Source organism: Parasteatoda tepidariorum, chromosome 4 (assembly GCF_982258835.1).
Source record: "Parasteatoda tepidariorum strain Cologne lab strain chromosome 4, Ptep-v5.0, whole genome shotgun sequence".
NCBI lineage: Eukaryota > Metazoa > Arthropoda > Arachnida > Araneae > Theridiidae > Parasteatoda > Parasteatoda tepidariorum.
Window position 1 is genome coordinate 118842445 of NC_141758.1, and position 17438 is coordinate 118859882.

Below are 17438 nucleotides of genomic sequence, written 5' to 3' on the forward strand. Positions count from 1 at the left end.
TCTTTCGTTTTTCGTTCATCCCGCTCCAATAGCTCATCTTAGATTGTTGTAATGTCAACAGAGTGACCTTCCTCGTGCTTCAAACTATCTGATTGCTAAATTTGATCACTTTCGGTTGGATGGTTTAGGAGTCTATAAAGGACGCACATTCATTTTTATATCTATAGATTACTTGTGTCATCTAAATATAATATTTCTTTAATTTTGTATAACTTTTGTCAGTCTAATTTTAGCAAGCGTTCTTGCATTATTATTTAAGCTATAAGATAAGCGAGTTTTAAATAGTTATTTCATTTTCTCCCTCGAGTTTTTATCTCACTCTATTTTTAAAAAAATATTTTTAGCGATGCCGATTCCATAACTGTGCAACACGTTGAAACAATAAAAAAAACGCATCTTTTAAAATATTGCATGCGAGCAACTTAACGTAGAGGAATTTAAAATATCTCTAAAATAATCCAAAAAAAAAATATTAACATGGAACAGAAATCGAAGATAAGTTTAATCTGTAATAAATTGTTTTAAAAGTGAAATTTCGTTTTTTCGATATTGCGCCATGACTATATAAGGTTGGAAATTGGTGATAGTTTTCAAACCACTTTATAAAAATTTGCTAACTCAAAGGGGAAAAAATTATGAAAATGGATGCTTCTGTTCTTGAGTTATTTACGAACATACAAACCAACGCTTTCATTTTTATAAATATCGAGAAAGAATCATGAGTTAACAAAAATTGAAATATGTATAAGCTTAAATTTAGTAATCTATAGTGATTTACTTTAATTATGAATAATTTAAAAACACTTCATAATTAAACACCATGGTTGGTTTAAAATAACAACTAGGGGGCTCCTGATAGTCAAGTGTATAGCCCCCCCCCCCTCTTTTTAAGAACAGGCTCTTCACATGGTTATTGAAAACTCGGCATTTTTAGTATGTTTATGCGACACTCTAATTATGCATCTAAAATCGTTTTATGAACAGTTATTGCTGGGATCTTCCAAGGAATTTTGAAAACCCTGATCTTTTTAATCCAGCTCTATAAAGACTAGCGATTTTCGAATCATGCTTTTTAATCATCATCGCCGTTGACGTGCTTAATTATTACGGATTTCATCATCAACAATCCCTGTTATTTTTCAATATTTTTTTTTTTTAAATTTCGAAATTTTTAATAAATTTGAATGTGGGCTTTTAGACTGTTCACTGTTTTTGATATTTGCTTCCAATTTCTTGTAGCTGAAAAAAAGTCCTAAAAAGTCTGTTTTAGGACTATAAGTTCAAAAAATCACTTATAAATTACTAAATATAAATGTCATCAAGTAAAAAAAATGTACTGAACTGAATCCCGACTGAATATTTCATCTTATTTTTATTTATAATGCGTTTGTTTTATATACATTTTAAATCCCTGCAATTTCTTTAGCTAGCGTTTATTTTGCTCAATAAAATATTTATTTATTTATTATTTTTTTACTTTCGTTCAAGAACATTTCAGTTAATTTATTTTAAAATGCACTTCTGTGTTATGTGATTTGATAAAATAAACCTCACTTTTCTCTATCTTTATATTTTTTTCGATAAATTTTGTTTTGTTTAAAAAAAAACATTTTTATTTTGAAAAGTCCTCTGGCTTTGTATGAATTTTAATATTTAAAAGAATTTTATTTTATTCAAATTTATTTCTGTAATAGGAAAGACAAACAATTAACTAAAATAATTAAGATAATAAAACAAAAAGACTAATAAATATTTAAAAGAATTTTTTTTCAGGAAAATAAATTACTAAGTTGACTAATAAAAAGAATTGCGTCTGAAACACTGATGTTAAAATTAAATTATCCTAACTGCCATCAAAATGTCTAAATACTTGGGCACGCAACCTTTCATTCCAACAGGTTGATGCACCTCTACGATATGAATTGCTATAGGAATATTTATTTTCTTTTATATGGTATTGTTAATTCCCTTTTCAAGTAAAAATAACCCTTAACCCCTGAGGCAAAATCTGCGAGAATCTGCGAAACTCTGCAAAATCGAGCAATCTGCGACAAACCTCTCAATCACTAATATCCTTCTGCAAGATACTTTTAATAATAACAAACATATATGTTACTAATTTAAAATAACAAAAGTGCTGTGTTTAGAAGGAAAACTATATATATATATATATTTTTAATTGAACATGCAATAATTTTTTATTCTAATTTTATGCTTGATATTCTCGCATTTTTTGGGGGGGGGGAAGAAGCACAAATTATTTCCCTCTACGCATTTTGTAAATAATCATCACAATAAAAAAAAATTCATTGAAAATCATCAAATAATTGTCGAGAAAGAGATCAACGACGAAATCACTCGAATCGGACTCCTAAAATGTTCGAGATTCGTTTCGAAACGTTCGAAAAATTTATTTCTAGATTAGGTTGCTGTAATAAATAATATCGTATAAAAAATATCGAATTTAAAAGCTATAAATCAATAGCGATAACTGCCAAAAATTCGATAGAATTATTGCCTTAAAAAGTAAACTCTCAAATGCACAATTCGAATTTTCCATATTGTTTGAAATATATCGGGATATTCTAAATCCACTTGAAAATCAATGTCGATAACTGCCGAAAATACAATCGAAACATTACATCGATTTACGATACTATCGGAGTAAAATGAGCGCGTCAAAAAGTGATTATCCAAATGCATGATTCAAATATTACGTGTAAATTTCTGTGGAAAAGATAAATCTTTTTTTTTTCTTTTACTTTTCAAAAGAAAAATTTCTCTGCAAGAACTCTGCAACGTTTTGCGATTATTTAATATTTAAATTGAAACACATAAATTAATATAGGTTGAAATAAAATTAATTTTATGTTTGAAAAATGTGCGTCTAAGATAGAGTGCATTTATAAATCTTGGAAGGGGGCGCCACTGTTATTGGGATTGTCTAAACAGTAATTTCACATTAGCTTCTGGTTCCGCAGTGGACTGATCGTTAAGACGCGGTTCCCAGCAGATCACCGAAGTCAAGCATCACTGGCTGCGGTCAGTGTGCGGGTGGGTGACCACTTGGATCAGCCTGCGGAGGGACCGAGGGTGTGCAGTATGGGTCCTCGTTAAACTGTTCTACCGTAAAGTGCTCGACTTCGCGTGCAGGTCGTCGGGCTACCGAAGCGAGGGAGCCATCCCCTCCGCAGAGGATTAAAATTGTGATGGAATGTCTTCGGATCATCCTCAGGGATGTTTCCCAGACCGTCGCCAATAGCCCATTGAGAAGCTTCCAGGGCGACGTAAATGAACAACAACAACAACAACACATTAGCTTCTGTACACATTAGCCTCGCAAAACAGACTATTCATCCATCTATTGACGAATCAGTTCAACTAAAACTCTTGAGAGGCAGCGATGACAAAAGTCCAGTCTTGGGATTCTCTGTAAAAATTGTAAGTAATTGTAATCTTCTTCATTGAACTTTTTTTAAATAAGACATCAGTACAGTGTAAAAATCGTCAGTTTTATGTTAACTTCGTCATTTATCTATCGTATGAACACAAAAGATCTATATTTCTCAAATCCATGGTTTTCTAGGATGGAATCCAGATAGATTTTCGCAATGACGATGGACAAATTTGGCCAATGAAAAGCTGTATTTTTGTATATCGTAAAATGCAACCAAAATACGGGCTTCTAACTGCCATAATTGAGCTATTATAAATTGTGAAAATGTAGCTGAATTCCCCCCTTATGCCAACAAGGATATGAATTTTTTGCAGCTAGAATCTTTTGCAGCTTAACAATCAGAAAACTGTCTTTGCATGATGGACATAAAATTGTTAGAAAATCAATAAAATGAACATAACAATATTTCAAAGCATAGGGGCCCCCAAAGGAAGTTTTTGCCCCGGGACCCAATTAAACTAAGTCTGGACCTGGTTACAGGCTTTCTGGGATTCGGGTTTCCTTCTCGTATGCGTCAGAAAAGCAATGCAATATTCCAGGTCTTCAAAATAACATCGTGGAGCACGTATTTCGTTAAAATTATTGTAAAAACTAATTGAATCCTTTATCTCAATAAATAAAAATCCCTTTATTCTTGAGTTTAAAATCTGATTTTAGAGATCTGCTTAACACATAAGCTCCTAGAAAAATTTTTTTTTACTTTTCAAAAGAAAAATCTTTCCGTAAGAATTCTGTAACGTTCTGCGACAATGTCGCCGTGTCGTTGCGATTCTGCCATGGGACTTAAATAGTTTCATGGTTATGACTAAATATAATATTACGGTGCTTAAACAACGCACCTGACAAAACTATGGGGACCCTATTTTCCAGGTTGGGCCTTTTCTACCCCATCCCCATCTTTTGAGGGTCAAAAACCGACAGCAGATGAAAAAATGAAACTAATAACCATTTAGAAGAATTATGAGTTTGTGTCTGATTTTTTTAACTTAGAATATCCTCTGCTATTGATAACTTCAAAACTTTATTTGCTCCAAACATATAAAAGTTTTTTTTTTTTTTGTTCTGAAGTATATCTCTCCACTCAAATTTCTTTGCATTATTCTTTTAATCTTTTTTAAACTTATTAATTAGCATCTTCAAAGTGAGAATTATTAAAATTGCATCTTAGTATGCGATTCATTTATCACTGGATCAGAAGTTGTGTTCCTTTTTTATTTTACGCACTCTTTGTTCAGTCTTTTTTTTTTCTTTTTTAATTAAATAAAAAAAATATTTGAGAGAAATATTTTTTTAAAAAAGTATTAAATATTTCGCAAATAACATTTAAGGAAAAACAAACGAGAGAAATATCAAAATCTTTCGAATCATCATAATCGAGGTGTATGATAGTGAATGCGGAATTGAAATTAAAAAAAATCAGCATATTTGTTAGAATTGGGAGAGGTGATTGTTTGGTTTGGTGTCTAATATTAATCTAAAATTGCAAATATCTTCTTTTGAGAGGATGGTACTAAAATGTATAAAAAGCTGCAGATATTTCGAATTTAACTAAATCGTAAGCTCTTTAAAATAGATTTGGCGGCATTTTAAAGTATGATATACAGTAAAAGTAGTGTTTTTTTACGATTTTTAACCACGTGTTTAAAATTTTTTTATTTTAAACGTAAATATTTTCCTTAACGGCTTCTCAAAGAAAGTTAAACAGCTTCAAAACAACGACTTTTAGTTGAAATTTATCTAAGGCAGGAAATTTCCATTATGCCAGTTAACACTATTCTGTGCAACAATGACCACATGCCTGTTGTTTTCAAATGACAAGCATCAATTCTGTTTTTAGTAATAAAACTAACAGCGTCGCAAGGTTGCGTGTTCAAATCACGTCCGGGTCAAGAACGTGTCTGGGTTGAAGTACGATTTATTCGAGCCGCGATGGCTCAGAATATAGAGCGTTCACCTTCCAATTCGGTTAATCGGGTTCGAATCCCGGCGATGGCTGGTCGATACGATATTCCGCATCCGACTTGCATCGACCACAGTGCTGACGTTATAGACGGATCATGGGTTAGAGTCAGGCTAACGGTGGGAGGTTCTCGTGATCTTCCTCTCCATGTAACGAAAATGCGGATTGGTTCTATCAAAAACTCCTCTACGAAACTCCTCCCTTGTCTTCTGGATTGAGTTCAAAATTACGAGGCCACGGAGTTAAACATTAGTAGTTCGAAACCCAAAAATTGGGCCGGTTGTTCAACGACGATTATAAAATAAAATTTATGTTTTGTTTCTATATCAGAACTTTTTAATGGTTTAGTTAGACTTAAAATATATATTTTTATTTATTTCTTTGGTCTAGAAGTAGTAAAAATAACCTCCTCACAAATGGTAACCTAATTTTTTTTTTTTAAATTTTATTCTTTACAAGAGATATATTATAATTTTTAATGGAACTAAAAAAAGAAAAAATGCAAAATGAATGGCCAAAACAGGATAGTTCCTGAAATGAGATACGGAAAGCACCAACCTCGGCGCTTTTCTATTAGTAAATCCAAATTAAGTTATTTTCTACTGTTTAATTATTTAATATTTAATAGAATTGTAAAAAATAAAAAAGAAACTGTACCTACTTTATATCATTTTAATAAAATCGAGAAAAAAAAACTTGTGAACATTTTATTTGATAAGTTCTCAAAATTTAAGAGATTATGGGGGAATATTATTCTGGAAACTTTATTTTTTATTAATAATTGCATGTTCTAACCTTTAACTTTTTACGAATTAAAATAAAATCTGCACAGAAATTATTTTTGGAGAGAACATTTTGTAGTTTTAGGGGGGACCAAGGGAAATATCATTCTCAGGAAGGAAACATACAGTCGGACTTCTATTTAACGAACTTCCATTTTGCGAATTTCTCTATGTTGCAATTTTTTTCTAGGAACTAAAATCATTTTGGAAATTTCTTTGTAAAATAACTTCCAAATAGCGAAGTGAATTTTCTATTGAACGAACTTTTCATTGAGATCCACTTTCCCTAGCCCCCAAAATACTTCAGAACATTTCAAACTTGTCAACGCATTTAATGGAATTTATTTTCGAAACCACTTAACTATTAGAGAAAGCAGTAAAATCCCTTTCCTTTTTTGTTTGCATTTTAAACGAAAAATGAATGGATTTTATCAGTAGCCATTAAACTTAAGAACGCATGTCGTAATGTATGTTTAAAATTACTTTTACACTAAATTCAGTTGTAATTTTATACATAAATTTAGCTTTTTTTAAGTTGAAAATGTATGCAGCATGTACTGGATAATGTTTTATGCTCTATTCTTGCTTTCCATGCAGGTTTCTTTTATTGTAAAGATTTGTAAAATAAATAGTAGATACTAGTTTACAAGATGAAGGTGTATCCATTTCTATTTTAATGATGTCTAGTGTTTATGAATTTAAAACCGGTTTTGCGTTGTTTAAGTATTTCAAAAAGAAATTTTCTATTTAACGAATTTTCCATACAACGAACTTATTATTGAGATTTAGCGACTTCGTTAAATAGAGGTCTGACTGTATTCTTAAAAAAAATTCCCGAGTACAAAATTATGAATAAACATTTTGTCGTTTAGAGGTGATTATTATTTGAGAAATTTTCTTTAAAATTACAGAGATTTGTTTCGAGTGTTGACTGAATATGCGATCGAAACAAAACAATAATTCTCATGACTATATATATTCTATGTCGGTCACGCTCATTCATAAATATCACAATTTGGAAGGTTGTCTGTGTTTAAAATGAAACGCCGCTTTGTCCCCAATTTGTTTCTAACAATTGAGATACTTTGTGATACCGATCTCTTTAGCAATGAATGAGCTCAATATCCCTTAACAATCGATTTGACCTACCTATTAACGTCTTTTGTCTAATAGATGCGACAAAAAATATATATATATATTCATTTAGAAGGTTGAACTTTCATCCGGAAGAAGCATATTTTTGTGCAAGAAATAGGAAAGAAACTGTAAAATAAATGGAAAAAGTTATAAAAATTTGCATTTTGCAACTTTTTTAGAAACGAAATAATAATATTCATATCATATAGAAATTTAAGAACAATTAATCATCCTATCATAAGTAGGCTCGAGTATTCATAAACATTCTATACGCTAATGGTAATTTTTAATTCAATTTGCTATTTGATATATATATATATATATATATATATATATATATATATATATATATATATATATATATATATATATATATATATATATATATATATATATATATATATATATATATATATATGTTCAAAATGTAGAGAAAACAAGGGAAAAATTACAGAACAATTAAAAAAAGGGGAGAAAGAAAAATAACGAAAACCGGAGAAAAAAAATTCCGAAAGAAAGGACAAAAGATTTTTAAAAAAATTTTAAAAAAATCCGGAAAATAAAAGATATAATCTTTTTATCAGCTCACACGATTATACACGCAAAAAAGAGTGCTTTCTAATGTAGTATCAATATAACCAAAGCAAAATATATCAATACAGTAGTGCAAGGAGAACTCCAAAAATTTTATAAGAAAATTACCACAACAAACTTAATGGTTCTTGGGGGTGACCTCAAGTAAGCTAATTATTTAGTGCTAATTATTAATTAAATTACGAAATCAGCCTAAAAAAATTACTTTGCATGAATATTTTTTTTACATATTTGGATTGTTAACCTTCAAAATAAAGGGAATTGCCGTAACTTGGAAATTGTGGCCCTAATTATTTAGTCAAGAAAGCAGATAAAAGTTTAGTCCCCTTAATGTTAATTTCACTTTTTACGTTTTAGTCATATCTGTACAACTAATCGGGCAATTTAAAAAAAAAAAATTTTAAAAAATGCGACCACTGATGAAACCTGTTTACCCAAAGATTATTTTCTGCAAATAACAATTTAAATAATTGTTCATTTACTTTTATGACTTCATTTAATTGTGGATGAAAGAATTTTTGAATTATGAGGCATAATTTTTTTTTTACCATATCGATCTACATATGTTTTATTGAGTAATCTAAAATTTTACCTATTTTTATTTAGTAGAAGCCGAGAAATATTAAGATAATAATTTTTTTAAAAAAAAAATTTAGGTGACCTTGAAGAAATATTTAAATGTGGTTAACTTATAAGGAAGTTGACTTAGCGTAAAATTTCATTCATATTTTTTAACCGCGGATAATCGATCTCCACTCTTTTATTCTTCTAATTACAAAATAGGATGTTTCTTTTTAAGTCGTTTAAAAATTGATTCGTTATTTAGTAAATAAATTTAAATAAAAACATTATATTCAACAAGTTTTATAAAAGCATGTTTCTGATAGAATGTGATTATACATTAGATTTTTCTTTTAAGTTTTATTTTTTAATTTGTTCTTTAATAATTGATACGATTTCAATTACATTCATACGCATACACAGATTTGGAATAATATATTTATTAGCTTCTTCAAATATATATTTTATTATTATCAAGCTATTTACAACTTATGAAAATATAAGTTTTATAAAAGTTATCGTCTTATTTTCTTGAATAAAACTGAAATATCAACGATGATAATCTGAGATTGTGTCTTGATATTTAATGTCGCTAATGAGACTGAGGATAGGAGTTCTTTAAAAAATAAACAGAAACAATTTCTTTAATTAACATTTACAGTACCCTCTATTAAAAATTTTATATTTACGTACAAAATTATTAGTTACGCTTCTCTTAACATTTTAAAGTTACCCTTTGATGTAAATTATCTTTACCAAAATTATCTGTTGTACTTTCTTTAATAATAATAATAATAGAAAAATCCAACTAGAGTCCTTCTTTAAAAGGTAAATGAACAGTTGTGAACACAATGATAACAAGACGGACTTGATTTAGATTGGCCATTTCTACCTATTTATGGGAATAAAAGGTCTATCATAAAGAAGTTGTAAGCCTTTTTGTAAGGGACTGAGGACCAAGCAAGAGATGTGCGGTCATAGAAGAGTTTGAGGACGTTCTATGGAACGATGTCCTTTAAACCAATCTCCGACACAGGAAAAATCGTATCTCGTACTCGTCGTAAACTGAGAATAAAGTTGCCGCTTAAGTAGCCAACATTTTTAAACATCTTAAAATTTCTTAACATCTATCGTCTTAAACGTTTTGATCTTAAAATAAATTTTTTAATTAACTGACCGCGCGTATTTACCAAGTATTTAATTGGGTATAATATTAAAAAAAACACAACTACTTCCACTTAGTAGGAATAACATTTACCATGACGCAATGCTAAATTCTATGCCACTATCCACATAAATCAATTATTAATCAAAAATCGAATATCAATTACTTTTCTTTATAATGCAATAAAATCTGGCGAGCAGCTATTTAAACGATCAAATACTTCGTTTGTTTATTTGTGGCTTGAAGTTAGGCTCGCAGAAAATGCCGTTCATGGGTTAAATTTAGTAGGAATAACACAACCTGTGACGCAGGCTATAGTATACCCAATTATATTTTTTTATTTTTCAAAATCTTATTTTTTTACGCTGCCACCTAGATTATTTTTCAATAATATACTAATCTCTTTTTATAGTACTTCAATTTGGCATTTCTTTTAAACTAAACGTTCGTTTCTAAATTATTGTCAAGTTCTTAGTAAAGAAACGCTTATAACTATTGCCACCTAGCTGAAAATTAATCCTCGTTTAGAAATTAAAAACATTCTACTGCTTTAAGATGACTCGACGTTAAAATAATGATTATTAACTAAGCATGTTATGTTTCGAAAAATGAAAAAAAATTATGGATAGTCTTTTTTTATTGCTGCTTATTTATTTGAGTAAGGAAAATAATTAACATAATAAATGCATTTATTATTATTATCTGTACAATGCAAAAAAGATTTTAAAGAAATACAGCAGGTTGCTTTGTATTTCAAAAGGGAACAAAAATTCTTTAACTACAATTTTATTATCACGTTGAAAAAATTTGCTTAAAAAAGTTGTTAATAATATTATATCTCACAAAATACTGTTATATCCGGAAAATGCTCGATATGCCTTATTCTGTTAAACAAAGAAAATACTAAAAATAAAAAATTGTGAAAAAAATTCCAAAACCGTTATGTATTCAGAATCATCATCTCAAAAAATTGCTCGTTTTCTAATGTTAGGTTTTTCTTAATAAAGTAAGGTATATTAAGAAATGTTTTTGAAATACAAATTGTTTTATAGTTGTAATTAGTATGTTCGGAAAATAGTTTTAATGAACTTTTTTTGCGAAATTAGGAATAGAAATTGTTGGTATATTTTACCGTAAGGAGGCAAGAATATTATTGTTTTATTGATGCTCAATTATACCGTGATAGTGGTTTCATTAATCCCAAAATTGAAATCTGTTTGGGCGTGCTTTCAGTCCCTGTATAGAGTATCAGGTGATACTCTATACAGCTTTATTGTTTTTACATGGTTGAAACCGGTTTACACTTGATGACGTAAGTGTATCAATGAGTTAAATTCAACGATATATTACATAAATATAGAATATTTATTACACCAAGCATTATATGAGTATATTATAATAATCAGATCAAATTATTAGACGCAATGTAGTTTTTTAATAATTGCATGTTTTGGCAATACTCTTATATTTAAACATACATGTAATGGGTTTTTATTCGGGATTTTTTTTTTATATACTTCTCTATTTGTATTTATTTTAGCGTATTGCATTACAATATTAACCCATTGATGCAGAAGCGTAAACAAGTGCAAACCGGTTTCAGTCACATAAAAACAATAAAAACCTGTAATTATAATTTTACATGGAATCTTATAGTGCGTCTAATAATACTGTCAGGAACTGTAATTGCTAGAAACAGTTAGAAGCAATTAAAACTTATTAAAATTATTAGAAATTCAACTTAGTTTTGTTAAGAGAAGCAGGATACCTTTCTTTTGTTAAGAGAGGCAGGATACCTTTATTTTGTTAAGAGAGGCAGGATACCTTTATTTTGTTAAGAGAGGCAGGATACCTTTCTTTTGTTAAGAGTGGCAGGATACCTTTCTTTTGTTAAGAGTGGCAGGATACCTTTCTTTTGTTAAGAGTGGCAGGATACCCTTGTTTTGTTAAGAGAGGCAGGATACCTTTCTTTTGTTAAGAGAGACAGGATACCCTTGTTTTGTTAAGAGAGACAGGATACCCTTATTTTGTTAAGAGAGGCAGGATACCTTTCTTTCGTTAAGAGAGGCAGGATACCTTTCATTCGTTAAGAGAGGCAGGATGCCTTTCTTTCGTTAAGAGAGGCAGGATACCTTTCTTTCGTTAATAGAGGCAGGATACCTTTCTTTTGTTAAGAGAGGCAGGATACCTTTCTTTTGTTAAGAGAGGCAGGATTCCTTTAATTTGTTAACAGAGGCAGGAGAGATAAGAAAAAGCAGTGAAAATCTCTGTCGTATTATGCATTTCACCATATAATTTGAGTAGTTTTAATCAAATAAAAGAAGAAAATGAAGAGCGTAAAATACAAACTCTATCTATATATGCCCTATAGTATTCTCTAAAATACATCTGGAGTAGATTTTGGATTGATGAATGTCAACTTGTTCGAAATGATTGACCCTGTAACTATTTAACTTTGAATCCATTCCATTGTCTCATTCGACTTTTGAAATTCTTAAACATCCTTAAAAAAAATATTTTTCAGAGCAGCAAAAAAAAAATGATAAAAATAATTGTGCTGCATTGATTTTTTAGAAAGTTGTGACTATATTCATACATTATTATTGTTTCTATCAAAGAACCAAGCCATTATCTGACATAAAATTTATTTTAATATCGCGTTAAGTATTTTAATTTTGTTTAGAAAACTGTGTTACTTATTGAATAATCTCATGAAACTGGAGCAGAGAATTAAAAATTTCACTTTAACTTCAAAAAATATGAAGACGTGAATAAAAGCTGTCATGTTTCAAACACTCAAAAATTCACGTCATGAGTCATTCACGTCTGGCGAGCTCTAAGAACAGCAATAATTAGCGCAGTCATTTTCAAGACTCGCCTCAGGTCAATGAGGAAAACAATAGGGATTTAAGAAAGTTGAAGGAATAAAGTCTTCCACTTGAAAGAAAAGTTTCTTCCACCTTAGTTGAAGAAAGTTTTTAGTTGTTAACGTATTTAAAATGATTTGTTACATTACCTAGAAATCAAGATTAAAATTAGATTTCAATTATAATCTGTTTAAAAAATTGGTTAAAAAATTGGTCTTCCACTTAACTTGAAAGAAAATTATTTCTTCCGGGGCGGTATTTTTCCCTCTGTGGAAGAAGCTGAAAAATGTACTTCATTAATAATTACCTTTTTTATTAGTTCGTATCTATGAGAGTAAAATCTTGGAAGAATCTCCACTCTTCGAATTACTACAGTACACCGCTACGATAATTTAACCATCCCGAAATCTACCACTTTAAGAGTAACTAGCGTGCTCACATTTTTAACTGGAGCTTTCAATACAAGTTATCTGTGGTTAAAACCGTCAAAAACCGACGCATGTCAAAAAAAATTACTTCCCAAGTAGATTTTATGCTGAATCGAATTCCGAGAGGATACGTCTAATGGCTTAGAACAAATTCCTACCTATTTCTTCTTCTTTTTTTTTTGTGCATCTAAAATATAAAATCTAGAGAAAGGAAGCATTGTTTACAGTATAAGTTATACGAATGAGACACTATATAACTTCCAAACTTGCAAATACTTATATGCATTAGAAGTCGGCTAATTTTCATTCTAATATTCAGTTACTATGGGGACAAATAAGGTATTTCATTTTTTTTATACCCTAAATTGAATGAAACCAATCAATAGAGAATCGATCTAACAGTTTGTTGAGTTTTACAATTGCAAGTACAATTTTGTAATGGAACGCTTTCTCGATAACTTCCAAAAGTCAAAAAAAGAACTTCCATCAAAAAACGAGTCAATATTGCATCCGTTAAGTTTAAATAAAAATATTGTTTTTGAAATAAATCCGTTCGACTGAATTCAACATTATAACAAAAATAATAACAAAAAAAAAACGCTTTAAAAGAAATATAAAAATTGTCTAGAGATTAGCGTTATAGGAAACACCAGTATAGTTTGTCTAAAGTAAGAACTCCCCCAGCCATTCGCCAGGACCAGTGGCGGTGACTATGGTAACGAGGTATGACTATTTTAAGTAGGGATGAGTTTTAGAATCACTGTTTTAGAGTGGTTTCGGCTCGAGTCGGCGAGAGAAAGGGAATCTCTTTCCTAGAGTGAAACTACCCTTCTTGTACCCTTCATGTTTCCATAGCACCAGAAGACTTTGTGGCGAGAGGAGTTCTTAGCTTAGACAAACTAGAATATTTTTCTCCGGTCTATTGTGTTAGCCCTAGAGTGAGGAGAAACTACCCTCCCTGAAATGCGTTAGTCTTGTTTCCATAGCTGCAGACAGCCTCAGACTTTGTGGCGGGAGGAGTTCTTACCGTAGAAAAACTATGCATGTCTGCCCTAAACACGCGTTCTTATCAAGAGGGTTTACCGCAGGTTTTTTTAATTTCGTTTTTCATTTAAACCCTATTTTTACTGCACAAATATATGTTCGTTGCACTTAGCCTGATTAAGAACTGGCCATTGCCAAAGTATCGCTTTTGACAAATACTTTTAGAATCCTTATAAAAAAAAAGTCCTTGTAAAAAAAAGTCCTTGTAAGAAAAGAGAAGGAAATTTAAAAAATATGCATTCAATTGAGAATCTATTGGGATTGAGAATCTATTGGGATTGTGATATCTATTGAGAGTCTATTGGAAATGGGATGACGCTTTTAATTTCTCCATAACAGTTACACTTATATGAACAGTGTCTTTTCCAACACAGCAGCCCATTGACGTGATGTCAATGGGTGGTGTTACTTCATTGATTTATGTCCTAATTTATATTAAGTTGCAAGGTTAACTGTGTATCTCGTAAGTTAAATTATTTTACAAGTCGCGTTGATACATTTTTTGTATTTATGGCTCGCAACGTTCAAGGAGTTAGAACCCAAACCAGAAGAAATCCTATATTAGCCTTCGTGAAGGACTCAAGATGGACTAGCTTGCTTTTTATTATATGGAGAAACAAATTACGTAAACATCTCCCCGGTTAGCCTGACGGCAAGGACATTCCAACTCATGAGCCGTCTACCACTGAGGATATTTTACTTCAGCACTGTGCTCTATGAACCATCTCTGGGATTCGAGCCTGGGGCACCAAATCAGGATGTGAGCTTTCTATTCCTGAGCCACCACGGTTCAACTTAATTGACTTAACTTAACCACGCGGTTCAAGTTAACTATTTTCTTTAATATGACAAATAATCTATTTTGCGAACAAAACTTGCAACCTTTATTAAGTAAATGTATATAAATGTTTAAAAAATTAAAAGGAACTGCATATGTCTTGACATAAACAGTTCTGCATTAAGGATAACGAGGCAGTTTTTCTGGATTTCTCAAAAATTCTAAAAAGGATGCTGTTTACGTAACACTCTAGAACAATGTTGTTTCATGTTTCAGATAGGATGGACGAGACATCACTCAAAACGATGAAGCAACCAGATTGATGGATAAGTCATTTGCTGCTGCTGGAAGTCAGACCGTCCATCGGCGGTTATCTCAGAGGGTGGACGAGAAGAAAAACTCAGCCGATTCTTCTTCACAGAAATCAGGATTGCTACAAGCTATCTCAAAATGGAACATCCCTACCAAGGTGAGAGAAATTAAGTGTTTCGATTTAAAACGGCTAGCATCTTGAAAGAAACTGAGCTCGAAATTAAAGACACTAACACTCGAGTTACCATAACTGGCTCAGAGCGCTCGCCTCCCAATGAGGTGACCCAGGGCCACGATAGCCTGGTTGGAAGGGCCCATGTTCAAAAGGTTATGGGTTCGATCCTCGCCGTCCGAAGACTTCCCGTTTAGTAAGTGGTGACTGATGTACGTTAAATCTGTCGGGTCACAAAGTGTTCCATGTTCCCATAACAAATCATACCTTTGGGGGTATTGATCTAGGTGTCTCCTTGTCTTCTGGATTGGGTTCAAAATGGCAAGGCTACGGAGTTGAACATTAGTAGTCATAAACCCAAAATTGGGATAATCCAAAAAAATATATAATAAAAAATAAGATGACCCGGGTTCGAATCCCAGTGATGACTGGTCGAAGCAAAAACCGCACCCGGCTTGCACCGACCACAGTGCTGATCCTCAGTGGTAGACAGATCGTGGGTCCCCTTGTTGTCAGACTAGCAGGTTTTCGTGGTTTGTCTCTCCGTGTAATGCGAATGCAGGTTAGTTCCATCAAAAAGTCCCAGCAGATTTCTCCCTATAGTTTCCTTTTCTTTTGGATTGGGATCAAAATGACAAGGCGACAGAGTTGAATATTAGCAGTCTTAAAGTCAAAAGTTGGGTCAACGACGGTTAGGAAATCGATATGCAGAGATGGAATTGTAAAACAGCTTCTACTTATTGTAATTTTATATTCAGGAACCAGTGAAAATGTTCAGTTACTCCCTGAATTTGTTGTTATTGCTTTGTAAGGTATGATAAAGTTATAGTGTAACAGACAGGCATGTAGAACCAAGACCTCTGTCCCTTTGCCACAGTAAGTAACTTAGACGGATTGATTTTCTGAGCTTAAGACGGGATGATTAAATTTTCTCTACCTATTTTTCTAAACTAGTTGTTTATTAACGAAGATACTTTTTCCTTTTCCCCTTCAGTGTAGTGCTAGTGCGATATGCTAGGTGGTAATTAATTTACTGAAAATATTGTGAGCATTACATATCCTTTATAATATGTTTAAGAGTACCTTCTGCATTTGCGTAATCAGAAACAATTCCTTATTCGGAATTTCGCCTTTCCTTAGTTACGAAGAATTTTATCCGAAGAATATGACGAATGATTTTACATTAAGAAAATAGACGCAGCTCAAAATGCGTGTTTAAAGAAATAGACGCAACTGAAAATGTGCATTTACCCAAAACAATTTTTGATGGTCTTCTATTGATGGAGCAACATAATCTTAATGGTAACCATCAATAATTCCATCAGGAACTGTAATATTTTTGATGGTGACCAACATAAGAAACCATCACCCCAATGTGGGAATTCGGACTGATTTATGATGGTCCAACATAAGAATAGCAACTTGTTTTGATGGTTTGTTCATGCTGAACCATTAAAGATTTTGATCATAGTTTCTTAGAAATCCAATATTGGAAAGATCATAAACTACCATCATCCCAGTGTAGGAACTCGGACTGATTTATGATGGTCCAACATAAGAATAGTAACTTATTTTGATGGTTTGTTCATGCTGAACCATCAAAGATTTTGATCATAGTTTCTTAGAAATCCAATATTGGAAAGATCATAAACTACCATCATCCCAATGTAGGAATTCGAACTGATTTATGATGGTCCAACTTAAGAATAGTAACTTGTTTTGATGGTTTGTTCATGCTGAACCATCAAAGATTTTGATCATAGTTTCTTAGAAATCCAATATTGGAAAGATCATAAACTACCATCATCCCAATGTAGGAACTCGGACTAATTTATGATGGTCCGACGTAAAAAATAATTGTTTTGATGATATATTCGTGAGAACGAACAACAATTACCATTGAACCATCATGGAAAAACCATCTCGAAATATGGAAAAATTCACGATTTCTTTTTTTTTTTTAACTGCACGCAATTTGATCTTCTCATCGGAAAAAAAAAGCCGGAAACGTTCCTCATTTAACACTACCTGACCGGCACTTGTGAATCTCAATTACAGAACCGAGCAATATTACCGTAGGATGGGCCCCACTCACACAACACAAAACAACACATAGAGAGCAACATCCAAGCCGCCTCATGATTCGAACTCACAACCATCGGCTTTTCTTCATCTTTTTTT

The 17438-nt window shown here is 31.6% G+C and overlaps 1 protein-coding gene across 5 annotated transcripts in view; it reads left to right on the forward strand.

Moving 5' to 3' along the window:
- Window positions 1-17438, forward strand: part of LOC107452876 (puratrophin-1) — a 388240-nt gene that overhangs the window by 278906 nt on the left and 91896 nt on the right. For all 5 annotated transcript variants that reach the window (XM_087161971.1, XM_087161969.1, XM_087161972.1 and 2 more), the window contains exon 2: window positions 15050-15242. In XM_087161971.1, the coding sequence (XP_087018097.1) occupies window positions 15096-15242 (147 nt within the window). In that variant the 5' untranslated portion in view covers window positions 15050-15095. The remainder of the gene's footprint in view (window positions 1-15049; window positions 15243-17438) is intronic.